Source organism: Thunnus maccoyii, chromosome 21 (genome assembly GCF_910596095.1).
Source record: "Thunnus maccoyii chromosome 21, fThuMac1.1, whole genome shotgun sequence".
Lineage (NCBI taxonomy): Eukaryota > Metazoa > Chordata > Actinopteri > Scombriformes > Scombridae > Thunnus > Thunnus maccoyii.
The window spans coordinates 21034488-21048418 of record NC_056553.1 but is presented as its reverse complement, the minus strand read 5'-3'; the positions used below and the strand labels follow the sequence as shown (position 1 = coordinate 21048418).

At 40.8% G+C, this 13931-nt stretch overlaps 1 protein-coding gene across 10 annotated transcripts in view; it reads right to left on the bottom strand.

The window, feature by feature from the left end:
* The window catches only part of LOC121887977 (partitioning defective 3 homolog), a 356909-nt gene that overhangs the window by 195334 nt on the left and 147644 nt on the right, over positions 1–13931 (bottom strand). For 8 of the 10 annotated variants that reach the window (XM_042399172.1, XM_042399173.1, XM_042399174.1 and 5 more), the window contains 2 exons: positions 9530–9723; positions 5946–6083 (listed from right to left, as the gene is read on the bottom strand). In XM_042399172.1, coding sequence (XP_042255106.1) covers positions 5946–6083; positions 9530–9723 — 332 coding nt within the window. The remainder of the gene's footprint in view (positions 1–5945; positions 6084–9529; positions 9724–13931) is intronic. The other 2 variants (XM_042399166.1, XM_042399170.1) reach the window with 1 other exon arrangement.

Here is a 13931-nt window from a genome sequence, read left to right as displayed (position 1 = left end):
CTAAACACTGGAAATCAATTAATGACACTGACAATTTGATTAGTAATTAAAAGGGAAGTTGTCTTGTCTTGACAGGTGAATAAAAGTATTAAGGAAGGAGCCGTTTCTTAAAATTAACAGTTTACCTCAAAAATTGAAATCATAAACCTGAGGTGCTCTCCTGAGTGTCTACAGTTTCTCATTCACTTCAATAGGAAAAAAGTAAGATCCTTACTTTCATTTTGCTCACCAACATTATGTATGTTCTATGAACAAACACTACCCACCCCGATGCTAAAGCTAACTGCCAATTTATAGGTGAAAGAGGAGGTAACCAGTCCTAACTGAGAAGCAGTGCTGTCCTTGAGAAAAAAAAGCACTAAATAAACTTGCTCTGGTCTGTGAGGGGTTGCAGCATGCCGGCAGTGGTTCAGTGGCGATGGCTAATTAAGTGAAGAGAGGCCATTGTGAGGCTCAGGGCTACATTGTTCTCACTCAGGTCCTCAGCCTGGAGCGTCTCTGGTGAGCTGCCATTTACACAGCATTCACAAAGAGGAGGAAAAAAAATCCCTGCCGTGTAATTTACAAGAAAAATGTACATCTTAAGTCAATTATTGTCAGGTTCAGTCTTAAAATCTTTGTTTTCATAGATTATTTCTGCCATTGAGTTGAGATAATTCCACCAATTGCCTGAAAACAAGAGTGCTGCATAAATCAATGAGTCATAATTTCAGAGAAAGTCACAATAAATAAGATAAGTCGTCTTACAAATATTAATATTAGTTAGTGTTACAGAAATGACACTTGACTGTGCAACATTTTGATTTGCATTAGTACTTTGGAAATTAATTCAACCCCATGGCAGATTTTTTTTTGTTCCCTTTAAAGAAAAACAAACACACTGAGTTGCAGATCAAATGGACTGTTAAAGTCAATATTGTTTTTTGCATTTTTTTGTAGAAATAAAGAGCAGGAAAGAAAACAGAGAAATGGAAAGAGGCCTACAAGGAGAGATAACACTTAATAGGAAAAAAAAGGAAATGAGAGAACAAATGTGTCCTTTTCTCCTAGTACTGCTGTGTGCATGTAGTCAATGTTGAATACACAGCAGCACCTACTGGCCAGGCCCACTGGGCAGCAATTAGAAGAGACATGGTAAATACATCTTGCATTTCTGCATACATTTGAGTATTTTTTTCTACGGACTAAAAACACACAAGGGCTTTCATCCACTTTTGCAGCTGTTTTAGAGCTGACCTTGCTGTGTGTGTGTTTCAGGCAGAATTAAGAGGGAAGTCTTGGATAAGTGCAAGGTCCTCCCTGCAGACACAGGACACCAGACTGGGACTGACTGCACTGCTCTGGAATGTGGGTTGCTGTTTTTTTCTGCGCGCTCTCCTGCACACAACAAATCTCCGACCTGCTCTTCATCAAACATTGTACCACATTCATTGGACACACACATACACACACAGGACACACACATTGCATCTACTAGATTAAGCTGGAGAGAAGAGAGAGATGAAGACAGGTGAGGATGGTGAGGAGAACTCACCTGTTTCTCAGTCACTCAGAGAAACAGGTAAAGAAAGGGAGACAGAGAGAAAGACAGGACTGTATCATTCAGGCAGAGTTTGGGGGTTATCTCTGTGTTTTCTCTACATGCCCAACTGCTCTAACATTGCCTGCAGCTTGCCTCAGGGTCTGCAGACTGTGTGGGCTTTACCAACAGGCTAGTCAGGAGAATAGACATAAGTTCACTCACCAACAACAGCACAGAGAATTAAATGCTAACTTTGGTGCAGAATTGACTCGCCCAGGGGTTTTACAAAGTGCCTGTATTATATTGCATTCATATTGCATAAATATTTTGTTTTCAATGTAGTCTGACTTCCTTCTATAATGTACCTGAATTTTAAAACGAGGCGGACTACTGCACAACAATGATTTGCATTTAAAAGGGAAAAATATTAATATTAAAAATATTTATTTCGACCTAGGTGTTCCTGTCATTTTTGTCCATGTTCACCATAACATTTTATTCACCGACTCCGTTGTAGAGATTTTGCAAAAAAAAAAAGATGAGAATTCATCTCGAACACCAGCCATTAATCGTGCAAAAGTTATGAGTCATGAGAAAGCAGGAAACTATAAAGCTACTGTCTTCTGTCTGAAGTGAGACATGAGTAAGGGAGAAAAACAACATTTTGTTGACAAATCAATCCACAAATGCCAATCTGTGTTCATCTGGTGAAGTATCTTTGATGTGAGAAAATAAAAGGGAAGGAGGGTGCGCTCCTCTCACGCTTCTTCCGACTTGAAGTTGAATGGACTCATCTCGCTCTCCTTTCAACGCGTTGGCTCGATGATTTAGCCGGGCACCTCGCCACTTTGCTTTCCTTTAAAACTCGCCAGACAAGGTGTCTCATTTAGACAACAAAGAGAGGGAGGCTCTCTGACAGTTGGAGGCCTGATCAAAGATGTCTGATCAGAGCTGCTTCCACTTCTACATGTTTTGGACTGTTATGCAACCGTTTTGTTTTTCTGTTTGTTTGTTTGTTGTTTTTTTTGTCTATCTAAATCTCCCTCTCTTTTAATTTGTTGTGGGCATTACTGTTTGAAACAGCATTTTCAAAGCAGTATGCTGTAAGCCATAAATAACAAATCAATAAATCATCTCAGAGGATTAGGATAATGATTTGTTTTGAAAATATTCTGTGAGTAATAGCTATTCATAACAAAAGATCCCTTTTTCTACAACCCTCAAACTCTGAACTTTAACTATGGATGCTCTTCAAACTTCTCTGTCTCCATGTCCCTCTGCGAGGCATTCTGATTGGGTTAAATCCCTCTATGATTGACAGCTGGTGTCAGTCCTGCCTCTGGTACAGCTCATGATAATGGTCTCCGGTCCCTCATCAGGGCCGCAAAATAATACAGTGGAAGGGCACTCTGCCAGATCCAAATGTGTGTGTGCATGTGAGCATGTAAGCGTGTGTGTGTGTGTGTGTGTGCGTGTGTGATGCTGAGCGGGAAGGCCCATTAGCATTCATCAGTGGGATAATAGGCCGGCATTAATGTCAGCTGTTTATATAAAGAATAACTCATAAGGCCTTGGCGTATATGAGCTGATAGAGCATGCTTTCCTCCACGCCACATTTGGCAGAGTGTGTGTGTGTGCGTGTGCGGAAGGGTGGCGAGGGATTTGGGGGGCTGATGCTCCCGAAGCCTCAGATGTAATCATTTGACACTGAAGTGTATTTATTGACTGCTTAGATAAACATAAGACAGGGCCGGCGTATTTGCCAGATATAACTAGGGGACGATACGTCTTTGTGACAACTGTGTATGTGAAACACGTGCATGTAAGCTCACAAAAGACAGATAGCAAATCACTACATTTTAAAAATACACCAAACTCGTTGTCAGATTTATAGAATGTTTCTGTTTTTCATGATAAGTTTAAGGTCTGAGGAGCAATTAAGCACATACAAAGTGCTTGGAGTTGATCACTTTTGGGTTCTTGTGGTGATGACAGAATCACAGATTGTACAGTTAACGGTGTCGTGCGTCCAACTTCCCCCGAACCTATTTTAAACGTGGAAGTCGATGTGCTGTTTTAGTCGGCCTGGCTTCGCATTCTTAATTTATAGCAGGGGGTGGGAAGGCCTGCTCAAATATGAATGGCGAGGTAAAGCACTTTCAGAGTATAACAAACGGTGCCAGGCAGGAAACAGAACCGCTTCACGCACATCAGCCATCAAGGGAAAAGATTTGATATTTAAAGTACTTAAAAACAGGAAGGTGCAGTATGATTCAGGGAGGAACGAAGTTTATAATGACGCTGGTGGAACGCGGCGCAGACACCCACACACACGCAGTACACTGTTCATATACAAAGAAAAAAATTGTCAGTTGTGTCGGTGAACAGACAGAGATGAGTGTGATGCCCTCTCTTAGTTTTCTTTGTTTTTGCTTTAATCTTCACTCATAAAGCAGAACAATAAAGTACAGCGGATAAATAATCCCTGATAAACAAACAACTGCTAATTGGTGTGATTTTCCTAAAACCTTGGTGTGTGTGTGAGTGTGTACACTCATTATCTCCGCCAGCGCTTTAGCACTGATCACAATTCTCTTTAATTAACCCACACGGTGTATTTTTATCTCACAATTCGATGCTGCTGTGTTGCCCGCCCATCAAAAAAGACAAAGAAGACAAAATATCAAACCGTCGGTGTGTGGGAGGGGGAAAGGCAGCGATCAAGACTGAGAAACAGTGAGTGACGGAAAGAAACAACTGGGCGACAAGGTGCCTCTTTGAAACCTACACTGCGTCACCTCTAATGAGCGGATTTGCATTTTGTGAACCATCCAGTCATACAGCTGTCAGATTACAAACACTCAGGTAGCATGAAAGTATTAGCCATGAGGATGCTTACACTCACACTTTGGCACTCCTGCTGGTATCTATTAAATGTTTACATACCGATGTTGGTATGACTCCTGCTCTAAAATAATAATCTCCTACTTTACAAGATGTTCGTTTTATGTATTAACCTGAAACCTTAATCTTGGATTTGGGAAGGTTTTTTAACTTTTCAACAAAACTATGTTCTGCACTGTTTGTGTCCTCTTTCAGCTACTTTGTTTTTGCTGTGGATAGTTCTGTAATCACTATTTATGCAAATTAAAATCAAGAGTTTTAATATAAACACGATCAAAACAATCAAATAACATGGTCGGGCTGATTTTGAATAAAATTAGAAAGAGAAATGGAGACAGGCCACCCAGAAACACACAGCACAGTAGCCCACACATTCAGGTGAGAATTCTGGCAAGCTGAACGGAATACAAGCCAGGAAAGTTGTTTGTGAATAAGCCAACAGCCACATTTTTGGCAGCTTGAATCTCAATCAGCTCTCTTTTATTTTGACTCTGTGGTTATTCCCTCATGCCGTCTCTTTACTCTATTTTTATTCTTTAATATGAAGGAAAAGATCTATCAAACACATCCTACATAGGTCAGAGCAGGTAGCTTGAGGTAGTGACGGAAGAGACTGACAGACAAACGGGGAGAAATCCTCCCAAGGTCATTTCTGTTCTCCCCGCAGAGAGCCTCTGTCACTTTTAATAACTTTTAAAGGGAAGTGTTTTTTGCTCCTCTGACAGACTGAGGAGTAGAGGGACCAGACGTAGAGTGAGACAATCACAAAGTGCCGACAGAGCGAGGAGGTGTGAAGTGAGGAGACAAGCCTGCAATGACTAACAATGTGCAGCATTACTTTATGGAAAGTATCGCTAGACAGAACATCGGTATGAAGTCTGATGTCAGTCACCGTTTCTGTTTCAAGTCGGCTTGGCCGGTGAGCAGCAGGGTCGCTGTAGTCAGTACTCTGTGGCAGGGTATGATGCATTATGACACTTCATACAGACATGAATAGTCTTATGGTACTATCAATTAAAGTCTCAATGAAGTGACATATGTTACATGTTACTGTCAATCAATAGGACATTTTATTAGGAAAGTAGAGTTGCCCAGTATGTATGAAATATGTCCAGTTAATAATACCTGCCAGACAGAGCATACAGTTTGTACTGTACCTTTCAGTAGGGATACACTGATCCAGCGTTTTATCTCCCAATACCAAATCTGATAGTGAATACTGAGCTGATACACTGCACTCTCTGCTCAGAATGTGAAATCTGTTAACTTGACATTATGGAATCATTTTTATATAAGGTAACATGAGGCCAAGGATCGCTGTGACATACTAAAAACTAAGTTGAGCCCAGTCCCCTTAATAAGGTCAGTACTGATACTGATCCGTCATACCCTACCCTTCCAGTTTAGTTTATTGCTTGGGTTTATTGGCAGTGCTTATGTTTGCACACAGGCAGCCATATAAATTCTTCATACCCCCCAAAAATGACCACATTTTATTGCATTAAGTCCACCACCATACCTGCTCCTGTCGGTCGAGCCAACGGTCCACCATTGGATGGTTGGCGCTCAGCGAGGATCGTGTCATCTCTCTCTGGAACTGAGTGGTCCAGCCACTCGCATCTCGAGGAAGACTCCGGTAGGCATGGCCTCCTCTAGCCTGCAAAGGAACAGGAGGACATGGAGACATTAACATGGTGAGTGAGGAAAAAGGTCATCAACTATACAAATAATCAGCTATCTTAAGTCATTTGCCAACAATCAATTTCAAAGACTGATCTATCTTCCATTTTTCTGGTCCTTAAACAGATAATGTTGTGGCTTGGTTCTATCTACTGTATAGCAGCTGAATGGTATTTTGTGGTGGAAGTCAGTTAGCATGTCTTGGATTTGTGCCACACACCAATACTGTGTTGTTCATTCAAGTCTCACTCCACTCCACCCTCACCCCTTAACCCTTCCCCACAGCTAAACCTGAGCTGCTAATAAGAGGCCTCTCATAATAAGACAGCCACAGCTGAGCTCCTCCATTACACAAAAAGCACCTTCAAAAATGCATCTGCCAAGGTAATGTCAAACACCAGCAGACTCATTACAATGACCACGAACACAAAAACACACACACACACAAGCACACTATATTACATTCCAGACATGCTACTCTTGGCTTTGAAATCCCGGTGATTGAAGGTCATGGTGGCTGAAGCGATTTGAATAAAAATGAAAGAAACATTAATATTAAAAATCACAGTGGAGACAAGGATTCACCAAGACAGATGAGAGAATGATTTAAGGTTTAATGAGTTACGAAACGGCAGCTAAAGAGCGAGACAAAAACAGAAGTTTGCCACTCTTTAATGAGACATCACACAACAAAGAACACAGACAAAAGTTTAAAAAAGAAATAAATTCCCGAGTGGCTTGTTGCAGAATGAGCGGGAGGATGAGAGGCAGACGAAAAGATGAACAAAGGCAAAAGAATACAAGTTATGCTCAGTGAGTCACAAAACAGCAACAAACAATACAAAAAATAAAAAAAAAAAAGTGAGAAAAAAAAACAGGAGAGAGATCCCTATCCCCTGCACGCTATAATAAGCCATGTGTGTTTTAGTGGAGTTGAATGTGCCGTGACGGGGCCCGAGGAAGCACTGCAGACATGACTGTAAAACTAAGCCGGACACGTGGGCTCTACTCAGACGGCCCCTGATAGCCATCGTGGCCTCGGTCCCCCCCATACAACACGGCGTGACAAAGGACCTCTCTACAAAATTTTACGACACAACAGTTCGTAAAATGTGGAGAAACCTAGATACCAGAGAGGTAGCAGTAAATCAGCAGACTCATATCCACTGCTTAATCCCTTTAGTTGACTCTGCTAAGCGTGGAGAAACTAGAGTATGAGGTATTGTAAAGTCATTGGGAGACGTGATGAGTTTACAGTGCTAGCTGATGACTGAGGACTCCTGTTGGCTTATAGCGTGGAGATTTAGCAGAACCGTACCTGACTCAGCCGTTACTAGACTCACAGGGAATTGAACAGAACATGGCTGGCTGTAGTGTGTAAAGGAAATTATCCCAGACAATGGAAAGAGTCTATAGTGTATGGCTTACATCCATACTCCCTTCTGTCAGTGCTGATCACTGATGTATGGTTCCCTTTAGCATAAATATGCACCAAGACATAAATATATCAAAGTCTGTGTTGACTAATCCATTCAACATCTGTTGTTGATTGGATAAAAATAGACTTCATCTTGGACTGACTGTGAATATATGACAGTTAGATGTATGAAAAAGAGATGCTGAGGATTATGGAGACAAGACTCCCTTTTTATTGTAAAAATCTAACAGCCCTGTCAAAACATTGCTCTCAGTCAAGCCTTGTTTCAAAATTTATACAGTGTGGAAATGAATCGTCTATTCCCGCCTGTTCAATCACATATTGGCCAAACATCATCATGAGATGTCTTAAAGGACCAGTGTGTAGGATTTAGTAGCACCTACGGATTTAGAGAACCTACGGTAGCTGCAAAAAACATTAAAGGCCCTCTCTAGAGTCAGTGTTTGGTTTGTCCGATCTGGGCTACTGTAGAAACATGGTGCAGCATGGTGGCCTCCGTGGAAGAGGACCTGCTCCCTATGTGGATATAAAGGGCTGATTCTAAGGTAACAAAAACACAACAATTCTTATTTTTAGGTGAATATACACTAATTAAACTTAAATTATATTCCATTTCTGCCAAGTCTGTTCTACTAGATGCCATTAAATTCTACACACTGCACCTTTAAATCAGCCACTGCCTTTATTGTCAGTCTTTTTGAGTAATCCAGTCAAAAAAGGAATCCCTTTTACATGTAATCTGGTGTGTAATGTCACACTTTATATTGTTATGATATGTATAATGTGAAATAATTTGTTTACAATCAGTAAATCCTGTTTTATGTTAAATCTGAAACCCATACCCTGCTTATCTCATACTGCAAAGCAACCAAACATTAATATCCCACAGAATGTACACAAAAGTGGCAGCCACAAGGCACCAGAGGGTAGACCAGAAGGGCCGAAGAGAGAATCAGTAAGAGCATCTGCTATCTACTAACACTCCTGTTCTGCTGCTGTTATATTTTTCATTCTCTTTAACAAACATTCCCACATGTTTGCTCAGTGTGACACGGGCCAGGAAAGGAAACCTTCCTGACAAAATGAGTGGTCTAATAACCATTTCACCTCGAACTTTCTTCTCCGCCGTCCGCTGAGGAGTGTGCTGTTACATTGTACTAAAGTGTCTTTAAATAGGATTATCAGACGACGCTTCCAGACACACTAAAAACGTGGAGGGTTGCTGTGTCACGTTCAGAGCACTCAATCATCTCCCTTTTTTAACCTCCCCGTTTCATTGGGAATGTATCTCTTTCTCAGCGAGAAGTAAAGGTCTGTCAGCACCACGTGGGGGCAGCCATTTTGAGAAGTTAATTGGCTTCTCTTCTCTTTTGGAAGCCGCGGGGAGGATGTACGCTTTTTTTTTTTTTTAAAGATTTATAATCAGAGGCTTAAAAAGCCTCAGAAAAGGTGAATTTGGAACAAAGGGAAAGTGTTTAACAATCTCTGCTCGTCTTTTTGGAAGACAAGAGGAGGCACTATCAGAGGGAACTAGTGTCAGATAAAAACTGTCTATGCCACTGCTGGATATCTGCAAACAGGGCAGCACAGGTTTCATATCTAATGCTTATTTCTTTGATTTGGGGTGCAGAGGAGAGGAGGAATGAAAATGAGGAAAGAAAGCTCAGTAAGAAGTTAAGAACAGAGAGACTGCTGTAGGTTGGAAGATTTCAGAGCACATACAGTATCTCTCACATTATAATTGATGCAGCTCCAGCACATCTCCAGCACTGTGGAAAATAACTTGTGGGCAAGATGCTGTGTGAATCAGTATGTACTACTTGACGGTGGTGTAATAAACACATATCATGACAATCTTTTTATGATCTGTTGAATTTTGACTCCTCTTTAGATTCACCTTTACTACCACAGTGGGTATTGTAGTATTTATTAGGTATTTCTCTTGATGGTAATCAAAGGTCAAGGTTGACACACATATATGTTACCTTTCGTTCCAGGCTGCTGGTGCCAGTGCCGGCGCTTGTGTTTGGTTTGTTGTTATACTTTTGGAAGCCAGCAGTTGTGGACCAGCGAGTTGGGTTCTTTCTGGACGGTTCTTCTGGACCAACTGGGACTTCGCCTGGGGCGAGGCCAGCCAGGGAGGGATCACTGCTGCGACGGACATGGAGGGGCATGTCTGCTGAATACAAGAAGGGTGGGAAAAAAAATAGAGGTGGAATGAGGAAAAAATAGGGGACACAGAGAGGAAAAGAGAGTTAAAGCAACATCAAACCACTTGCTGCTTTATCAACTTATTGAGCGGATCACTTTCAGGCAGTGGCACATTTCTAGGGCCACTGATCCATCTGGTAGCCATAAGACCCTTAAAGTACCTTGTCGACTGTACTGCATGTCAGTGGCAACATGGGGAGTGGGGATGATAAGTACTTTTGTTTCCATAATAGGTCTATTGAGCCCAAAAGGAAACACTGTACAACTCGACTATGGAAGGTTTGGCTTGGCTTGAGTCCTGCTACAGTGAAAGGAATACTGTATACACAATTTTAGCTGGAAAATAACCGTACACAGCTATAAAAATGTAAATACGGAGGGAAAAAAAATATGTATGTGAAATTGTATCCAATCCTTTGCTCAGCCTGGCCGCTCTTAAAATAACAATTACAATCGTAGTTGCGGCAAAATCGGTCATATATCATGATCTGATTCCCAAGATAAGAGTCATTCTAACACACTGCGCTACCGATTGAAGCTGATTCTGGAAAGTTTCCTGGGAGTGAAACCGGGTCTCACAACCAAAATTACCTCAGATATTTAAACATCTACAAGAAGACTGCACAGGAAACTCTGGCCCTTGTAACAACTGCCACATTGACCGACCTGCAACTGAAACTCAGTATGAAGTTCCCACATTTGATCGGAGCTGCCAAAACAAGTAAAGGGAATGAAGTTGCTTCACACTTTGCACTCCAGTTAAAACATTCAGTGAGAAATCCTGCTCATGTCTGTTACACAGGAAAGGCGGTAAGTATATCTGTGAGCTGTGGTGTGAATCATCTGGATTTTCCCAAAAGACCATATGGATTTGTTTATGACGCTCTAGCAGCCTGCGCGTTACACCCATAATTATGCAAATAGTTGGGTAACCACCTGTCATCCATCGGCAGATCATTGCAGCGAGCATATGCTGGTGCTAAGCTTCCATCTGATACACAGGAGACAAGTCTTAGTGGTGGAAGCGACGCATTTTAATCACGGCTTACGCTGTGCTGCAAGTCATGCGTATTTAATACTGTGACAAGACTGGGGAGTTTTGAATGCTACTGTAAGTGATTCTTGCGACCGCCTGCAGGGTAGCTGGGAATGAAAGCAGTTTAATTATGAGACTGAATTCCAAAAAGAAAGGTGAGATCAACATGTGTTTGTCAGTGTCTTTATACTACATGCAAGAGAAATCATGTTCTAGCTTTCAATATTCTCAAACATTGATCTTTTCAAGAAGCACCTCTCTTGACCCTGATCACTCACATCCCCCCCTCCCCCCCAATGTCCTTCACCTGTACTTGCTCTAATATGCTCATATCATAACACATCCCTTTTTATCTGTTTTTCTTTCACTCCCATTTAGTATTCTACTACCTGATCATTCTGTGGTCTCAGGATACTAGTCAGCACTCTATAGCACTGACCTGTACTTTTCGCACTCAACATAAATTGTAAAGTTTCATTTTTCTCAGTGTGTAAATGACTGTCATTAAGGGCTATACAAATAAACTTGACTTGTCGCAGTCTACATAGTTTAGGGCCTACAGTGCCTCCACATAAGGAAGATGATTGATGGTTTTGAGTCCTGATGTAGCCTCAGACATTTAAGCAAGGCAGCTGTTTGCATCACACAACTTTAAACTGATGTCCTCTGGTCAATGTTGATGACTTGATTCACTACTTTTACTACATTTCACAGTAGTTTAGCAACAGCCAGAAAAGAGGATGGGAGGGATATTTTTGACCTTGATCGGCATGGCTTAATGACAAGTTGAATCCTTATCAGACATTACAAAGGATACATTTGAAAGCACAAAGCCTTGTAATTCTATCTGTGTACCAGTGTCACTGAAACAAGTTTCTTATTTTCTTTATTTTTATACAGAACAGAGCAGTAAAACTAAAAAAAATTGGGAAGAGAGAAATGTGCTCATATTTTTACTATGTTTGTGCCTCTGTAAGTTTGGTTTCATATCACTTAGACTAATCTGACTTTCTGATAGTAGACTCCAAGAGTGATGTTTGAGAAGAGACCAACATCATGACTGTGATCAAAACACTTTGATAACAGTAATCATTTCATGTTTATCATTTTCGGGCTTGTGCATAAAAAAGGGGGTGCTTGTTTTTATCTTTTTGATGTGTAATGTTGATGCAAACTATGGCTTACCATAAAGTTAGATGTTACAAAAAAAAACCCTTTTCTTTGTTGCCAACTTTGCTGCTAAATTTAGCAATTTCTTCAGCCACCAACTCTACTCTCAAAGCTCCCAACAAATATGATAGAAGGCAACGTAGATACATTTCCACAAATATCTTGTTTTAGTCAAAAAGATCTGTTATTACAGCATATCTCATGGAGCACAGCACCTTCCTTCCACTAAGAGCAGGGGGACTCTGGCAGGGAGACTTCATATGCAAATAAGTGTATGATTACATCTAGAAACTTCTTGGAACTTTCTCAGCAACCAAGCAGTAGAGTTAGCAACAGGGGTTTCAAACTATTTTTTCTAAGTAACTTGAGTTGATAAAATTATTTTTCTCAGGAGGGAATCTTTGCCGCAGTTCATGTTCTTATGCATTAACAGGTAGCTTGTAAAACTACACTTCCAATGTAGCTTTCCAAACCACTCTGCTGACACAGACCGTGCCAACAAAACTCACCAGCAGCTTTCAATATATTCTGTACTTCTCTACTACAAATGTGTTTCATTTACTTTGGCAGTTGTCTGCAGGCTTCTTCAAAGGGGGTTGGGAATTGAGTAAAGAAACCGCAGCAAGCAGCCAGACGGCCAGTCGTTGTGCGTTTACTCTTAAATTAGGTTGAAGATTCAATAATGGCATTTAATGGACTTTGCCTCCTATCGGTAACGGCTGGTTCAAGTCCAGTTCAGGGCTCTAATGAGGTTCACCTCAGACAGTGGGGGTAATTAACATCCGGTATTATCCTATATGACAGGCTTAGAGATGACATACAAATAAATAAAGAAGGAGAGTGAGATCCACAGAGAGAGAGAAACATTTAGAGGGAAAACTGGAATCGAATTTGACAAAGGGTGAAAAACAAATACAGCTCTAAGATTGTTCTTCTCGTAAAATCTCTATGTATCTGTACTTTTTTTTCTAGAGTGCAGCATGTATTAAGTCTTTTTAATAAAGCTACGTTGTGTGTGTCAGTGTGTTTGTGTGTGTGTGTGTATGTGAGTGTGTGTGTGTGTGGACAGCGAGTTACACAAGACACTTGTCATGGATTAAAAGCCTTGGTGTGTTTCCCAGAATACCTCAAGGCTCAGCTCTTACTGGACGTTTATCTTGGGTCTTTTGAAACGATGACAACATCGATCTTGCTTTATGTGAAGTGATTGTTTCCAGATGCTAGCAAAGTAAAAATGTCCATTGTAATGGACTAATAATCATTTCTCCTCAAATATATTTGAAGATAATGCTTCCTTAACAATCACACCAAATACCTGAATCCAATCAAAATTCTGTAAAGTTAAGAATTTCTATAAAAAGATGCAACGGCACATCATGTGATGATATATGATCTCGAAGAGGTCTTTTAATATTACATTTAAAAGACACTAGATTAGGCAAATCAGTTTTCCAGATTTTATCAAACCATCTTATTCTCTCTGTTCACACGTCCCCTTCCAGCATACAAAACCTCACAGATTTAGATATGCATGAGTGAGATATATGAAGGATTTACTTTGCGTGCAAGAGACAGCACATTCTCAGACTCTCTTTGCTCTCTGGATATATCTTTACACAACAGCTAATAATGTTTGGCTACTTTACAATACCACTGACATCTAAACATTGACAACAGCATATTCCTTCTCTTTAATAAAATGCTGATCCATCACAGGTACAAATCCTTACAGGTTTACATATGACAAGAGAGTTGTTATGGAGTGTGTGTTTGTTTGTGTGTTCACTGTTTAGAGGTCGCAATATGAAGATTCTCTCCCCTCCCCTTTCTCCCTGACCAATTTTCTTCTACTTAATTTGTGATGGGATTATCCTGGCAGTCCGAAGGGTTTGGTTGGTCCCACGTTTAATAACCAGTGCCGCCACTTCAGACATCGATCCAGGCTGAAGAGGGAGCCAGACCATTGGGGG